Consider the following 17912-nt stretch of genomic DNA (forward strand, 5'->3'; position numbering starts at 1 on the left):
AATGTGAATGAAAATTTAAAGTATTTAGCATTTATTAAGCACTTCCTATGCACAGGCACTGTTTTGGTGCTTTTTATAACTGTATTTCACCTTTCTCAGGCTTACAAAAGCTCTTAGTAAAAAGAACTATTGTCTCCTTCCTCCTCGCTCCCCCATGCCAGCATGTGCTACACACTCCTTTCTTCTACTCACCAAGAGAGCCTTTTAGGAATATAATTGATTTGGATAAAAGAAAAAAAATGGGCCAACTAGGCTGCCATTTGTTATCAATAAAGCCTCACAGCTGTCTGAACAGCTGACTAAAGAAGCACCTTCAAATGGTCAGGACAGGGAAGGTTCTAGAATTAGGGCACCAGAAAATCCCACAGGCCTTCTCCTTGTGATGTGGCTTATTTGCTTTACAGGCGTCAAGCATATTTGCTGACGTCAGCAGCCCATCAAAGTTTTAAATAATAATAGTGAAAAGGAAAACAGCCCCTTTCTGCCAGGCAGACCTGTTCTGCCAACTTCTGCGTTCTTTTTGAGTTAATAAACGTCCAAGAATCACCTCCCCTACCACCCTGAGGGGGAAAAAACAGCACAATAATTTTAAAACCACCAGGTCAGCCCATTGTCAGCATAAACCATTCAGACAAGTAGCATTTTGTTACACTCTAATGAGGATTTTACCTCTGCCTCAAAACGAAAGCTATCATTAGGTTTCGTGTTTATGGGATCAAATGATTGTCTGGGGATGGTGGGTTTCTTTCAGTCCCTTCCTCATTTTAATCACGTTCAAGACCAAATGCATAGACATTTCCTGCATCAGATGAAACTAAAAAACCAGGCCGGGCGCGGTGGCTCAAGCCTGTAATCCCAGCACTTTGGGAGGCCGAGACGGGCGGATCACGAGGTCAGGAGATCGAGACCATCCTGGCTAATACGGTGAAACCCTGTCTCTACTTAAAAATACAAAAAACTAGCCGGGCGACGAGGCGGGCGCCTGTAGTCCCAGCTACTCGGGAGGCTGAGGCAGGAGAATGGCGTAAACCCGGGAGGCGGAGCTTGCCGTGAGCTGAGATCCGGCCACTGCACTCCAGCCTGGGTGGCAGAGCAAGACTCCGTCTCAAAAAAAAAAAAAAAAAAGAAACTAAAAAACCATAGCTATGCCAGCTAATGTCTTTTGAAAACATCAATCAAGAAAATGGCCTTTAAATTCCCATTTTTACTTGAAAATCTGCGAACAGGCACACATGTTTTAATACCAGGGCAGTGGTGGTGGCAGTGAGGGGCGGGTGGGGGTTTGAGGAGGTTTGACCTCAAACAGTGGTTTGAGGAAGTCAGAAGGGCAGGCTCCCACTGGCAACAAGCAGATAGAGAATCTCTGCAAGGGAAGGAACTTCTGTATAAAGCAAAGGCCTCTTAAGTTATCTTCACGTGTAGTGTTGAAACTGGAGCCAGCCCCTCAAGAGTAGGTTGATAAGAGGCTTCTGCACCATGCTGGTACCACACACACGCCCCATTGTTAATACCTCCTAAGGACAGATTAGATCCCACATTCCTCAGAAGTACTGAGCTGCAGAGGGAAATCGGCCAGCAGGCTCCTTCCGCAGGGCCAACAACTAGCTACAACTGATAAGTTTTAATTGAAATAACTGGAACAATTACATGGAGTCCCCACCACTTCTGTCGCCAGTTACTGAGATAGTGTCGCACTTGCATCTCCTGGCATGTGCATGGGCGTGAGCCAGAAAAGAGTAATTCAAGTTCTTAACTCATTTTTTATCTTTTTTTCCATGGCTATGTGCCATTGTTAATCAAATTGTTCACCCAAGGAGTACTATGAGATTGTTTTGTTTTACTTTTTTCTTTTCTGGCCTTATCTAGGAAACCCTGATATTTACTCTATCTGAGTTTGAACAAGTAACTAATCTCTGACAAAAGATACTGAAGTTAGACAAGTTTGGGTAAAATCCGTTGAGGTCATGGTTGGTTTTAATCACATAGCTCAATTTAAAAGCTGAACACTAACACACCTTTGCTTTCAAAGAGTGCTTGTTAAACAGCAAGTTTTGTTGTGCGTAACTTGAATTCTGCCACTTCTTTTTATTTTTTTCTGAAATAACAGTGATTGAGTCAATGAAGTGGCAATATGAATTAAAGGACAACACACCTGCCTTTGCAGGGACAGACCCCAAAGGGCCCAGATTAAATTTTAACCAGGATTATGTTTGCCAGGATTTTATATCTCAAATGATTATGTTTGGCTTTTGTAATAATAAAAGGTTATTTTGGGAAAACAATTCCCTTTTAACATCTACTGTGTTTACTAGGAGGAAATACAGAGTTAGACGTCGATACAGTTTAGCCTTTGAAAGAAAATAAAAGACAAATGATTTAGCAGATGGGTAACTCCCAAATCTGCAGAAATGTAAACAGCCAGGATTTTGGGGCCTATGGGTATTATCAAAGATGTAAGAAAGGCTGAGACCGACACCAGTGTGTCCTCTTTGGCTAGTTTTAACACGTTTACAGTCACAATTAACATTCAAGGAATTTCCTTTTCATCCAAGTGTTTCTTTTAAAAGCATTTCATACCACAAACTAAAGTTCTAGCTGCCACCAGTCCTTCCCATACAGAAGAGTAGTGAAATCTCCATAATACTTTCTTACTTTGAAAATGGGCTCGGACCACGTCGATTTCCTTGGGGTATTTGTTTTCCAATATAGGGGGTTCTCGCCTCCTCCCTCCTTCCCTCTCTTTAAAGAACTTGTACTGGGGACCCTACTTCTTCGTCCTTCACCCTCCTCCGCACTCACCCCGGAGCCAGATGAGCGCGAGCCTGGGCACGCGTCCTAAGCCCTCCCCTGGCCCAACAGCCTGGTTTCAAGTCCCTGAGCCGGCCGGCCCACTGCATTCTGCAAGAAAAAAGAGATCCCTGTGCTCCGCCCCCCCCCCCCGCTAACCCTAGACAAGGGATTCGCACATGGGCACGGAGTCCGAGTCTTGGCTATGCATAGAGCTCAGCCCCGTATCTGAGTCTTCGTCGTTGCCAGGACCGCTCTTGGCCAGTCCACGGGCCTGGTCCACCCACATGTCGGCGCAGGCTTGAGGTCCAGGTTCCCGCGAGGGACCGCCGGAGCCAGGAGCCCCATCCGGTGCCACTGTCAGCTCCAAAGTGTGCAAAGTTTGCAGAAGGCCCTGTAGCTCGCGCTCCTTGTTGTCCCATTGCTGCTGGCTGTAATCCAAGTCCGACTTGACGGCCTCCAGGTCCGTGTTGAGCCGGAGCCCTATGTAAAGGCTGGTACTGAGCTGCGTCCTGACCCGTTCCTGCTCCAGCAGCAGCTCGCCCTCGGGGCCGCCGTCGGGCTCCGGGGGCTCCTCCCGCACCGCCAGCTCCTCCTGGCGCCGCCGCATCCACCTCTGGTTGAGTTCCTCCTGGATCTCGGCTGAAAGGCGCTCCAGCAACTCCTCCTGCTGAACCCGTTGCTCCTGAAGCCGCAGCAAGTCGTCGCAGCGCCGGGCCAGCTCCTCCAGCGCCGCCGCCTGCGCCTCGCCGTCTAGAGGGGGCGCCGACGCCGCCTCTGCCTCCGCCGCCACCTCTTCTGGCTCCTCTCCCGGGCTGGACCCGTCGAGCTCGATGCCTGCCCCAACCAAGTAAGTGTCCTGCACGTAGTTGACCCCGTGACGCCGCATGCGGTCCAGGTGCACCTTGGCTTCGTAGTGGTCGATCTCGCGGTCCAGTTCGTGGAGCCGCTGCACCTGCTGGCGAATGGTGTGGTCCTGGGAGAGCACCAGATGCACCAGCGTCTCCATGCGCTCCACCGACGCGCTCTCGTGGGCCCGCGGCGACGAAGAGCAGGACGAGGCAGTGGACGACGAAGTGGACGAACAGGACGACGGTGGCTGCTGCTGGCGCCGCCGGTTGAGCTTGGCCAGTTTGCGAAAGGCCTTGCGAACCACTCGCCGCTGTTTCTCCTGGGTCATGGCCAGGCTGGGCCGCGCGGGGGCCCCGCGGGCCGGACAGGGGCGCTCTCGGCTGAGCACTACGCGCGCCTCGGCGCTGCGGGGGCCGGCGTTAGGCAGCGATGCCTCGCTGCGCACTAGCACGAAGCGCACATTCTCTTGCTCTTCGCCCCAGGCAGCCCAGAGGCGCAAGATGCGAGTCTTGTTAGGGAGGATGCGCTCAAAGCCGCGCCACTTCTCCACGATGCAATAGCACTGAGGGGGCCCACACAGCATGCCCTGCGGCAGCGCCTCGTCGTCGTCCTCGTCGTCCTTGTCCGGAGGTTCGGGAAGCTCTCCCGGGCCAGGCGGGTCGCCGGCCAACCCCCGCCGCCGGCTCCGCCGCTGTCTCCGTCGCCGCCGGCAACCGTCCTCCAAAAGCACTCGCACAACGTCCGAGCAAGTGGTGCGGAGGGAGAGACCGGACACCAGCTTCTCTTCCTGGCATATCCATACCGATATCTTCTTTTCCGAAGGATCCATGGCGCAACCAGGGCGCAGGTGGCAGGTCCGGCCGGGCTCTGCTGGGGCAGAAAGGACAGCAAGGGCAGCCCAGTAGCTCTGGGATGGGAGAGGAGCCCGTGCCCCCTCCTGCGGCTGCACTAGCCCTACTTCCCCGCTGCGCACCGAAGGCAGGCTGGAAAGCGACTGCGGCCGTGGTCGCGGTTGCGGCTGCGCTCTGCCCGGACGACGGACGCTCCCGGGGCAACGCGCCCGGGACCGGCTCCCGCCGCTCTGGCTCTACCCAAGGTGCCCGGGACCTCCGGGTTTTGCTCCTCCCCAGGTGGCTCCACCCCTTCCCGCCCCCAGCGCCCAGAGCTGTGGCTGGAAGTACAGGAGGCTCAGGGCCCAGGCCCGCCCCTTGCAGCCTTGCGGTGCAGAGTGCGCCCCGTCCGCCCCTCGCTCGCGTTGCGGGCATCCTGAGTCTCGGCCTTTTTCGCCAAATCGCTCGCTGCTCTGCCGCGCGCCTACGCAAGGGAAGATTCAAGGGCCCCTCTACTTCAGGGAGTGGAGCCCGCGCCTCGGCACGGATCAGCTGTGCGTCTCCCTTGGCCTACTGGCTCTTCTCCTTGTGTCTATAGCTAGCTGGACGCATCTTGACTTTTATCTTCTCATCTTTCCTGGCGCCTCCAGACGCATTTCCTGGTCCCTCAAGGCAGCGTTGCCTGGGGAGTGCACTTTGCACAGACAGGGAAACCGAGGCACTCAGCGGTCTCCAATGGAGACGCTCTAATCGCATTCCACGTCCAGCTAGCGCTATAAGAGCTGCCTCTAATGCGGAAGGCCTCCCAGTCTTCCTCGACAGGAAGCAGTATTTGCATATCTAAGGAGAACAAGATTCAGCAATGTGCTCCGGAGCAAGTGCAGGCATGGAACGGTCTGGGCTGGAGGGGGACAGACGTTCAGAGGCGGCTGCCGGTTTCCTGTAGTGTCACGTAAGTGGGTCTCCACGTCATCTTCACCTTAGCTTCCCACAGCCTTCTTGGGAGAGGGGCTCCTCATTCTAGTGGGAGTTCAGGGCCCAGACCCAAGTCACAAGCTATTTTTATGCTTTCCACCTCCATAAGGGGAAACCGTGAAGGCTTCTGGCATTTTCTAATATTCAGACATGGTCCAGAAGAGATAACAGCCAAGGTTTACAGCGCAAGAAACCCAAGGCCACAATGCAAGTGAACTTGTTTCATCCTTAACTGCTGATGAGGATAATCCATTGCGTGCAAGGCTTGCCCTTAGCTTGTCCTTGTGAGCACAGGTCTAATAATAAGCTCACTCCCTTTCTTCAAGACCTTGGATGGCTCCCCATTGCCTCTTGGCTAAAGCACTTTTGTTCATTCAGTGATTCACTCAGCAAATATTTATTGAGTACCTACTGTGCTCCAGGTCCTATCGCTAGGGATTTGACAATGAACGAATCGCCAGTTCTGGTTTGCAAGGAGTTCACAATTCAGTGGAAGAGCACAGCCAAATAAACATTCCCAACACAATGTCTTGTGTCCTCTGATAAGGGAGAGCAAGAGGTTTTGGGGGAACATGGAGTGGCATCCAACCCATCTTGGAGGGGCAAGGAAGGCTTTCCCCCAGAAGAGGTGTCTTAAGCAAGACCCAAAGGACCATTAAGAGTCTGCCAAAAGAACAGTAGATGAAGGGGAGGGACAAGCAGTATTCTAGAAGGGATTGTAGTGCAGTCAGGAATCAAGAGCATGTTAGTTACTGGGGCTGTCAGGAATTTGAGAGGAGTGTCTAAAATTGAGGTTGAATGATTGAACAGGAACAGGATCAGGAAGGGCCTTTAATTCCATGCTTATATATTTGGATTTACCTTAAAGACAGTGAGAACCCATAGGGTGCAAATCTGGAGTCAGAACAGCCAAGTAAAAATCTCAGCAGCACTTACTAGCTCTATAACCTTAGGAAAAGTATTAATCTCTCTGAGCTTCAGTTTCCTTATCTGTAAAACGTTGATAATAAAAAAATACCTCCCTAATAGAACTGGTGTAGGGATTAACTGCCTGGACCTGGTAAATCCCCAATAGTTTTATTGGGGGTTGGCAAGCTGGGAGGTATATTAGTTTTCTATTGTTGTGTAACAAATTATCACAAACCTAGTGACTTAAAACAACACCCATCTATTACTTCACTGTTCTGTAGATCACAAGTCCAAGTTGGCATGGCTGCTGCATACTTTGCTCAGGATGTCCCAGGCAAAAGGCAGAGTATAGGCTGGTTCAAGTTCCTGTCTGAAGGCTCTGGGGGAATACCCACTTCCAAATCCATTCAGGTTGTTTGCATGATCTGGTTCCTCTCAGTTGCAGGTCTGAGGTCCCCATTCTCCTGTTGGCTGTCCTCCAGGGTCACTCTCAGCTCCTACAGGACTCTCTCAGATCCTTTCTATAGGATATCCACCCCCCTCCCTGCAACTTTAAAGTCAGCAACCACATGTCAAATCCATCCAGTCCTCCTTTGCTTCTAATCAATCTACCATCCTCTTCTGCCACTATCTAGAGAAAACTCTCTGCTTTTAAAATGCTTGATTAGTCAAACCCACCTGGATAATTTCTCTATCTTAAGGTTGACTGATTAATAACCTTAACTATATCTGAAAAACCCCTTTGCTGTGTACTGTAATATAATCACCAAAGTCACCCCCAGGGAGACAGAGATTATGGGGCTGTCTTAGAATTCTGCCTACCATAGGGCATAACATGAACAGATTTTTATTTTTTAAAGTTCAGTCTGTTTGCATTGAGGACAATGGGTGGGGGTGGGGGATGAGAGGCAAGAAAGCCTTTTAGAAGACTATCACATTCATTCGAGGAAGAGATGATGACCTATGCTGAGAGTAGTGGGAGTGAGAAGACTGGACACAATTGACAGCTATCAAGGAGGTGGGAGAGGCAGGATGTGGTGATAGATTGACGAAGGATTTCCTTCTCCCTAGAATGGTGTCAAAGGTCTCTTGCAATCTGGACCAGCCCACTTCTCCAGCTTCTCACTTACATGTGGGCTATCCCTTCTTCCTTTCCTCTCACACAGGATTGCTAGAGCTTTGTAGTCAACTGCCATCCCTGCTGGATTCTAAGCTCCACAAGGGTAGGGATCATATATGTTTTGCTCACTTTTGAATCCTTTACATTTAGTGCAATCCCTGCCACATTCTAGGTTTACTCAGTAGCTGTCGAATACATTAATGAATCAATGAAGGAATCCTACATTTTAGCAAGCCAACACCTCATCCATCCAGAAGAACTCCTGCATCTTAATGTATCCACACTTTTGTACATGCTTTTCCCACAATTAAGATTCCTCTTAAACAACTGGAGAACTTCTACTCACTCTTCAGAAGCTCAGATACAGGTCACCTGCTCTGGGAGTCCTTTCTTTCCTCCTCCAGAAAGAACTGGTTCCCCACTCTTCTTCTGCGTCTATTAATGTGGAGATTACATTGTGCTGTGATGTGTTTTTTATGTCTGTTTACTCCCACAAGAATAGAGCTTTTCAAAGGAAAAAAGATTGTCCTATTTACAGTTTAGTCTTCAGTGCCTAGGGTGCCTGGCACATGGCAGGTTCTCTATCTTCCCCTATGTTTTAAGGAACACCCAGATGAATAATGTCTAAGATATTGTGCTACCCTCAAGATAATTTCTTTCTAGAAGCAGACAAATACATGGAATCCCTGTTGTAGTAATGATATATATGAAATTTGTGCCAGACTAATTAAAGGATAGAATGATTATATGGGTGCTAGGAAGAATGCAGAAGGCAGGCTTCAATAAATGCAGAGGAGGGGTTGAGAGCATGCTTGGTGGGAGAAGATACATTAGTTAAAATGCTAAAATGAGTATGCATGTGGTCATGTACCGGTGTTTCAGAGTGTGTGTTTTGGAGTTACCCTGCCTCATTTCAAATACCAGCTATAAGCTTTCCAACCCTCAGTCTTCTCACCAGGAACAAAGTATAATAGCAGAACCTTCCTTATAGAGTTGCCATTACATGAAATGAAATAATGCACAATATATAAAAGATGTAGCACAGTGTCTGGCACATAAAACATGCTCAATAAAACACAGCTAGCATTGTCAAGAAATTGTATTAAGTACCTACTGCATGCTATGTCCTGGGCTATGTGTTGAGGATCCATGAAATAACTGGACAGGCATGGTCCCTGACCTTAGAGATGTCACAGCCAGGATTAGTGTAGTTTAACAATGGATTTCTTAAGTTAGGCTAGGCTGTGGTAACAAACAGGGCCAAATGTGTATAGTGGCTCAAACCTAACAAAGGTTTATTTTTCACTCAGATAATAGTCAAAAGAAGATGTCCTGGTTGGGAGGTGGCCTTATTCCAGATAAAAATACAGAAACCCTGGTTCCTTCCATCTCGTGACTCCAAAATCCTCTAGACTTCATCATCATGTACATAGAGCCAGAGGAAGAGGAGCGAGTATGGAGGGTCACACCCTCTTCTTCAAGGCATTGGCTGGAAATTGAGCTCATATCCCATTGACTAGAACCCAGTCATGGCCACTGGTAATGGCAAGGAGGCTAGAAACTGCAATGAGTGTCTCAGAAGAGGAAATGGGTTTTCATGAACAGCTAGCTGCCTACCATAAAAATATTTATTTGAAAAGTAAGACAAGAGGCATAGAAAGAAGTTCCAAAAGTGAAGGAATTGCAAACTGGTGGCCTACCAGCCAAATCTTGCTGCCTTAGACAGAATATACTCTTTCTGTTTAGCCACAAAAATGGCACTCTATTTAACATATATCCCAATTCACATACATTCATGACTCACCTGAGTCCTGTAATCATTGGAGTTGTGACTCTTGCTTCCATACATCCTCCCAGGGTTATCTCATTCACTCCCAGGAATTTTATACAATTGATATGCCATGGCTCCCACATTTATTCTAGAATTCTCCAAATATGCATATCCAACAGCTTGCTGGGTAGTTCCACTTGAGTATCCGCCAAACATCCAAACCTTTGCCAAATAGATAAAGTTGAACCAATCATTTCTCCCCAAGCCTGTTCTGCCTCTTGTAATGTCTATTTCAGAAAATGGTCCCATCATTCACCAAGCAAGACCTGAAACTTGAGGATCACCCTTGTTCATCACCATCTACCTCCTTTCCCCACAGGATGTTGAAGTTCTGTGAGGGCAGAGGGTTTTGCGTGCTTTTTTTTCCTACTTAACCTCCAGTACCTGAGACATCAACTCTCACACAGTAGACAATAAGTATTTGTAGAGTGAATTACTTAATGAACGCATGCATTGCCTTAGCTTAGGCCCTCATTTATTTTTAGCCTGGATCTTGCACTTTCCTTCAAACTAGTTTCCTTGCCTCAAATCCTGCCTCTCCCCCATACTCTCTACTGCATATGTTTGATGACTCCATTATCTTCAGAATCCAGTTCAAGTTCTCAGCGGGACCTATACGTCTGTAGGATCTGAGGTTTACTTGACTCTCAGCCTGTACACTGCAGCCACTTCCTCAATCACACAGTTCCCTCTGACCTCTGGCTAATTCCTGCCCACCTTCCAAGTTTCTGCTTAACTTCACCTCCTCCTAAAAGTCTTCTTTGGCAGCAACATCCTCTCCAGGAAAGAGTCCAAACAAAACTGCTTTAGGAAGATTAGTCTACATCAGTAGGTGGGATCAATTGAAGTTATAATACACTTGTGTTAGGAGAACAAAGGATGAGGGGAGGGTGAAGGATGTACTTAAAAATTCAGACTGTGGTTGCTTAATCACTTTCATATAAATAGAGAAAATGCCTTTCAGCACATCATAGATCTTTTGCAGTCTTAATCCTTAGGGCTGCTCTGTCCAATACAGTAGCCACTAGGCAAATGGGGCTGTTGAATACTTGAAATGTGGCTCTCTGAACTGATACGGGCTTTGAGCAGAAATACACAACAAATGTCAAAGACTTCATACAAAAAAAGGAATGTAAAATATGTTATTAATATGTAATCTTGATTACATGTTGAAGTGATACTATTTTGGATATATTGGGTTAAATCATTAAAATTAGTTTACCTATTTCTTTTTACTTATTTTTTAATGTGGCTACTAGAAGTCTTAAAATACTTATGCAGCTTGAGTTATATTTCCGTTACACAGTGCTGCCAGTGGGAAGGCCCAGTAAATTGTAGCAGATCATTTGAACCTTCTCAAGTGTGGACTTACCCTGAATATCCTAAGATAATAAATCCATCTGGGTTTTGGCTATCTCCAAAGAAAGTCATTCCATGCCTTTTCTGGATTTGTGGTTTAAATGTTTCTGTTTGATGATGGCCTTCAAAAGCTTCGTGCTACAGCCTAAACCAGTCCCCTTAGGCTGCCTAAGAATCATAGTCCTGAGGACCACCCTGCAGCTGAATCCAATTGAAAGTTAAAGTATAAATGGTTGCTCCCCAGACAGAATGTCAGTTGACTTGCTCATGCAGCAGCCCTGAGCCTGATAGAAGGTACATAGATTCATGCTATGCCCTGGCCAGAAGAATACATGGGCTTCATGATAGGAAAAAATATGTTTGTGACCTGGGGATAGAGGAGGCATTCATAGACAGAACATATATTAAAATTCATACAAGAAAAGCTCAATAGTATATGATCATATCAAAATTAGAAACTTCTATTTGAAAACACACACACACACACACACAGAGAGAGAGAGAGAGGGAGAGAGAGAAATACACTACAATGTTAAGATGTCAAGTAATCCAGGAGAAAATAGATCCTAAAAGGTTAAGATTCAGGATGAATAAAGAACTCCAAAAATTTAGCAAGAAAAAAAAGCTATGCAACACTACGGAAAACTGGTAAAAAGTAGATAAAAGAAGAAACATAAATAACCAACAAACATATAAAATAATACCCAACCTCACCAGTAATCAGGAAAATGTAAATTTAAGTGAAAGATCATGCTCTTTTTTTTTTTTTTTTTTGTATTTTTAGTAGAGACGGGGTTTCACCGTATTAGCCAGGATGGTCTCGATCTCCTGACCTCGTGATCCGCCCGTCTCGGCCTCCCAAAGTGCTGGGATTACAGGCTTGAGCCACCGCGCCCGGCCCCATGCTCTTTTTTTGCCAGCAGATTGGCAACTTTTTTTTTAATTGATGGTATATCAATATTGGCCAAGAAAACAGGCGAAATATCCTCTCAGACACCACTGGTGTAAATACATGTATCTATTTTGGAGACAATTCTACTAAAAAACAAAACTGGGCGTACCTGCATACCATGAAGCGATCCAACTTCATGGAATCTACTTTAGAAAGACATGTGTGCACAAAGAGGCGTGTATGGAGTGTTCACTACATTTGTTTTAGCAAACAATGAGAACAATCAAAATGTCCACCAATAAGAGAATGACTGAGTAGGCTGGGGATACTCAAAGCTTGGAAGCTTCAGCAGCAGTTAAATCAAGTGAAGTAGACTGACATGTACAGGTAATAACAAATCCTCCAGAGGTATTGTTCAGTGCAAAAGGCAAGTGGCAGAGTGATGTATATGATGTGGTTCCATTTCTACTTTAAAAACACATACACAGAACATGGGTGCATATGCATAAAATCACTCCATAGGTTTTCCAGGGGTACAGATATCTGTATGTGCGTGCATAACACAAGGTCTTTAAAAATATTCAGCAAACCTAAAGCAGTGAATCCTCCTAGAATAATGTGGACATTTACAGAAGGAGAGACAAAGAGGAATTTAACTCCATCTTGGATGAATTTACAAGAGGAATTGATTCACATGTTACTTCATTATGCAATTACAACGTGTAACTTTTTAAAAGTGAAAGGGCTTGGGTTGGGATCCCTAAATCTTGGCTCTCCCTTAGACTAGCGGCCCCCAACATTTTTGACATCAGGGACTGGTTTCATGGAAGACAATTTTTCAATGAACTAGGTGGAGGGGTGGTCCCGGATGCTTCAAGCGCGTTACATTTATTGTACACTTTATTTCTATTATTATTTCATTGTAACATATAATAAAATAATTATACAACTCACCATGATGTAGAATCAGTGGGAGTCCTGAGCTTGTTTTCCTGCAACTAGAGAGTTCCATCTGGGGGTGATGGGAGGCAGTGACAAATCATCTGGCATTAGATTCTCATAAGGAGCATGCAACCTAGGTCCCTCGCATGCACAGTTCATTATAGGGTTCACACTCCCATGAGAATCTAATGCCATCACTGATCTGATGGGAGGTGGAGCTCAGCTTCAGTCACTCACCTGCTGCTCACCTCCTGCCATGTGGCCCAGTTCCTAACAGGCCGTAGACCCATATCAGTCCGCAGCCCGGGGATTGGAGACCCCTGCTCTAGACCTTTCATTTACCTGCCTGTGTCTCTTTTCTGTGGACCAAGCCCCAGGGTAACATTTGCAAATCTCTGTTCCCTGTACCCTGGTAGAACTTAAGTAACCCACTACTGTATCCCAAGAGGTTATGAAGATTAAGGAGGAATCTAGTGGGGCATCTGGTTCAAAGTATGTGCTTTACACTGGATTCTTTCTTTCTCTTCCAGATAAGATTTTTAGAAGACAGCAGTTTTTACAGTGGTGGCAGAGCCCTCTGCTAAATCCTCATATTGGATCTCAAAGGTAGCATGTCATTCGACCCAATGGTTTTTTTAGTCATTTATCTTCCTAACACCTATGAGAGGTAAGACGTAGCTCCCTTACCCGTGAGCAAACTGAGGCCAAGGAAAAGGAATTGGCCAGTTTCCCAGCTCACAAAGCTCCGAGGGAGCTGGTGTTTTGTTTGGAACTTCTGCCTGTCCAATCTGTCAGTCACGGTTCGTGGCCACCATGGAACACCGAACACAGGAACTTCCACCCTTAATTATATTGAGCCATGAAAAAGTGTGACTAAAACCTACTGTCTGAATCAGATCCTTGTAATGATTAACCCCAGAAAATGGATCTGCAAAATGTATTTACAGAAACACGCAGCTGCTCTCAAACACACTGGAGGAAATTTGGGAACTGCTGCTCTTGTCCAAGGGCACTAACCCATCCCTGATGAGACTGAGCTCCAGGCTGGGGCAGAGATGCTGGACTGTCATACTCAGAGACATGGCTTCTCAAAGTGAGGTCAAGAGGTCACCTATCCAGAATTGCCTGTGGTGCTTATTAAAATGCAGATTCCTGGGTCTCCTCCTAGAACTAGTAAATCAGAATCCCCGGGAGTGGTCCAGGAATCTACATTTAAAGCAGGGAGATTCTTATGCACACTAAAGGTTGGCCCTAACTGTACGAGGAGGGAAGAACCAGAGACAAGAATGCTCATAGCACAAATGCTCTTTAGCCATCTTGACCCCATAGATGGCAGTGATACATATATCATGTGTGTACACAAGAGGATGATGCCAACATGTGACAGGTGAGAAAGAGTTGCCCCTGGGAAGAAGGAGAAAGAAACACACGGCAGAGTAGAGAAGGAGCTACTCAGTCATTATCCTCTTTAGAATCTTGTATCTTTGGTGGAAGCATAGGTTACTAAGATGATAATGCAGAAATGTTTACGTAAGAGAGTCTAAGGTAGCAGTGACTTCAGTCTCCTGAAAGACATTCTACAAGATATTTAGCATTCTTAGTACTTTTTTTTTTTGAGAGGGAATCTCGCTCTGTCACCCAGGCTGGAGTGCAGTGGTGCGATCTTGGCTCACTGCAACCTCTGCCTCCTGGGTTCAAGTGATTCTCACTGCCTCAGCCCCCCAAGTAGTTGGGATTACAGGCATGCCCCACCACGCCCAGCTAATTTTTTCTTTTTTTTTTTTTTTTAAAGTAGAGACAGGGTTTCACCATGTTGGCCAGCCTGGTCTCAAACTCCAGGGTGCAAGTGATCCGCCCGCCTCAGCCTCTCAAAGTGCTGGGATTACAGGTGTGAGCCATGTCTGTTTCAGCAAAACCAACCTAGTCCCCGATTCACAAATCATCCTGGGAGTGTATAGCACTTACAGCCAGAAAGAAGTCTCTGGAGCAAAAAGCATTGCATATGCAATGGTCTGTGACATCACCATTGAAGACTCTGTCAAAAGGGGTTTTGTTTGATTAATTTTCATTATCTGTTGTTACCCAACTAATGAAAGGTGATACTATTAATGAGTGTGTGAACCAGACAGTGTCTTCGTTACCACCTCTGAAGCATTCCCAGCTTTTTCAGGAACGAATAGCCCTGACCCAAAGTGTGTCTTTTCTTCATTGTAGGGAGATATAAACTCTGTCTCTCCAAGTACTCCAATACCAGTTATTGTGTGTCACAACCAGAACACAATATGAGGCTTGTGCTTGAGTTACTGCTGTTTTATGTGCCAAAAAAAAATGCTAGCTTTCTTTTTTCACTGAAGTTGATAAGAGTTGGAAGACATTTTAATACCACATTTATTGGTTTGAAAGTGTGATTGTTTTAGTAGCTGGTGCAAATTTCAAGGAACACGTAACTCCCTTTAAGAAATATTGTTTCTAAGAAATTACATTTGACTAAATTTGGAAGCTTTAATGCAAATAACTTTCAAACAATGAAACCATATTCACAAGGAGATGCTTTTATTTTCTCCACTGAGGAAGAAATGGAGACATGTTTCCTATTGTTGTTATGTCCATCTGGACAGAAAAGGAAGTCTGTGGGCTAGACAAGCGAAAATAGGTTACATCTGGGTAGCCTAGCAGTCTCTCCCTGACTGCTGAAGAAGCTCCTCTTTGTTTCATTCCTGAAGCACTACGTTGTTTTCTTGGACCCGTGCATCAAGTTAAACCTGAGTTAGACTATGGATCCCTTACACTTGATTTTATGATTGTAAGACTTACACAAATGCAAGCCTACAACACAATCGCACTCTTATTTGCTTACATCTCCATAAACAGGAAAGAAGCCACTTGATCTTATAAAAGTTCTGCCTGGTTGCTTTCCCTTTTATACCTATTGTTAAGCTATAAAATGAAATCACCAAATTATCAATCTGCGAGTATTTGCTACTTCACAGTATATATTTAAGAATGTTACAAAACAAAACTGTGCCATAAAAAGTATTTCATCCATATGATCTTGCAGTTCCACTTCTAAGAATGCATATACCCAAAAGAATTGAAAGCAAGATCTCAAAGATATTTGTATACCTGTGTTCATAGCAGATTATCCACAACAGCTCAAGGTGGAAGCAACCCAAGCGCCCATCCATGTACGAACGGATAAACACAATGTGGGATATACAAACAATGAATGGTCATTCAGCCTTCAAAAGGAAGGATCTTCTGGGCCAGTGGCTCAAGCCTGTAATCTCAGCACTTTGGGAGGCCGATAGAGGTGGATCGCCTGAAGTCAGGAGTTCGAGGCCAGCCTGACCAACATGGCGAAACCCTGTCTCTACTAAAAATACCGAAAAAAAAAAAAAAAATAGCCAGGTGTGGTGGCAGGCACCTGTAATCCCAGCTACTCAGGTGGCTGAGGCCAGAGAATCTCTTGAACCTGGAAGGTGGAGGTTGCAGCAAGCCAAGATCACACCACTGCACTTCAGTCTGGGTGACAGAGCAAGATTCTGCCTCAAAAAAAAAAAAAGAAAGAAAGAAAAGAAAAGAATGAAAGAGGGAGATTCTGACACATGCTGTAACATGTATGAACCTCGAGGACATTATGGTAAGTGAAATAACCCATTCAAAAATAGACAAAATCTATATGACTCTACTTATATGAGATATCTAGATCAAATTCAAGAGACAGAAAGTAGAATGATGGTAATCAGGGGCTGGAGGGAAGGAGGAATGTTACTGTTTAAGGGCGTAAAGTTTCAGTTTTGTGAGGTGAAAAGAGTTCTAGAGATGGACTGTGGTATTGGTTGCACAGCAATGTAAATATACTTAATGCCATTGAAAGTGTCACTTAAAAAATAGTTAAGATGGTAATTTTATGTTATTTGTATTTTACCATAATTTAAAATAATAATTTTTGAAAGTATTTCAAATTTTATGCCAAAGTTCTTATTAAGGAAACTTTCAATTTTTTCAAAAAAGTTTAAAATGCTTTCCACCTAACTTTCAAAGTAAATACAATAGTTAATTAATTCCCTTGGGACTTTCAGGAAACCAAACTTCTGATCACTGTTTATTTGAAGAAAGACTTCCTTTTTCTCTCTCCTTTCACATAATTTTTCCCTAGTGCTGTATGCTGGTCAGCTTTGTTAGCTATTTGTGCTGGTCTGTGGCTTTATTGCTCTGGTCTTTATCAGAAACTTAGGTAAATATTTGCAACTTGACAAATGATGCTGGGATACTGATAAGTCTTTACATTAAGAAAGATATTCTTAATAAAATTAATGTTCTACTTAGTTTACAAAGCTGTACACAAGATAAATAGCACAAAGCCTGCCGAAGTGCCTGGAGACAGTAGACATGAACACATGTTGTCTTAGTAGATATGTGCTTATCAAGCAATAGCAAACAATAGAGCTGGAGGGACCCAAAGAGAGCCTAATCCCTGTCCTCTAAAGCACTAGGTTTCTAAGCAGATCATTTAAAAGTGAGAGGGGCTCAAGCCTGTAATCCCAGCACTTTGGGAGGCCGAGACGGGCGGATCACAAGGTCAGGAGATCGAGACCATCCTGGCTAACACAGTGAAACCCCGTCTCTACTAAAAAATACAAAAAACTAGCCGGGCGAGGTGGCAGGAGCCTGTAGTCCCAGCTACTCGGGAGGCTGAGCCAGGAGAATGGCGTAAACCCGGGAGGCGGAGCTTGCAGTGAACTGAGATCCGGCCACTGCACTCCAGCCTGGGCGACAGAGCCAGACTCTGTCTCAAAAAAAAATAAAATAAAATAAAATAAAATAAAATAAAAAAAAAAAAGTGAGAGAAGACATGGCTATAAACCCCCATTTCTGTATCAGCTAGTAAAGCATTTGCACGTATTTGTATATTGGGACTCTGTTCACCCCAAAAAAGGTTTAAATCCCATTAACCATGAAAATTGGTTGCTTATGACTTCAAACTATACTACAGGGCCACAGTAACCAAAATGGCATGGCATTGGTACATAAACAGACACACAGACCAATGGAACAGAATAGAGAACCCAGAAATAAGACTGCATACCTACAACTATCTGATCTTTGACAAACCTAATGAAAACAAGCAATGGAGAAAGGTTCAACAAATGGTGCTGGGATAACTGGATACCCATATACAAAAGATTTAAACTGGACCTTTTCCTTAACCATATACAAAAATTAATTCAAGGTGGATTAAGGACTTAAATGCAATACCATTCAGGACATAGACACAGACAAAGATTGCATGACAAAAATGCCAAAAGCCATTGCAACAAAAGCAAAAATTGACAAATGGAACCTAATTAAACTAAAGAGCTTCTGCACAGCAAAAGAAATTATCAACAGAGTAAACAGACAACCTACAGAATG

The 17912-nt window shown here is 45.1% G+C and overlaps 1 protein-coding gene across 1 annotated transcript; it reads right to left on the bottom strand.

Moving 5' to 3' along the window:
* Positions 1-1954: 1954 nt before the first annotated feature.
* On the bottom strand, positions 1955-4735 carry RASSF10 (Ras association domain family member 10). The gene has a single exon (XM_033205913.1). The coding sequence runs from the start codon at positions 4466-4468 to the stop codon at positions 2948-2950; it is 1521 nt and encodes a 506-aa protein (XP_033061804.1). The 5' UTR covers positions 4469-4735; the 3' UTR covers positions 1955-2947.
* Between the last annotated feature and the right edge of the window lie 13177 nt (positions 4736-17912).

This window comes from Trachypithecus francoisi, unplaced genomic scaffold (genome assembly GCF_009764315.1).
Source record: "Trachypithecus francoisi isolate TF-2019V2 unplaced genomic scaffold, Tfra_2.0 Lachesis_group8, whole genome shotgun sequence".
In the NCBI taxonomy this organism is placed as follows: domain Eukaryota; kingdom Metazoa; phylum Chordata; class Mammalia; order Primates; family Cercopithecidae; genus Trachypithecus; species Trachypithecus francoisi.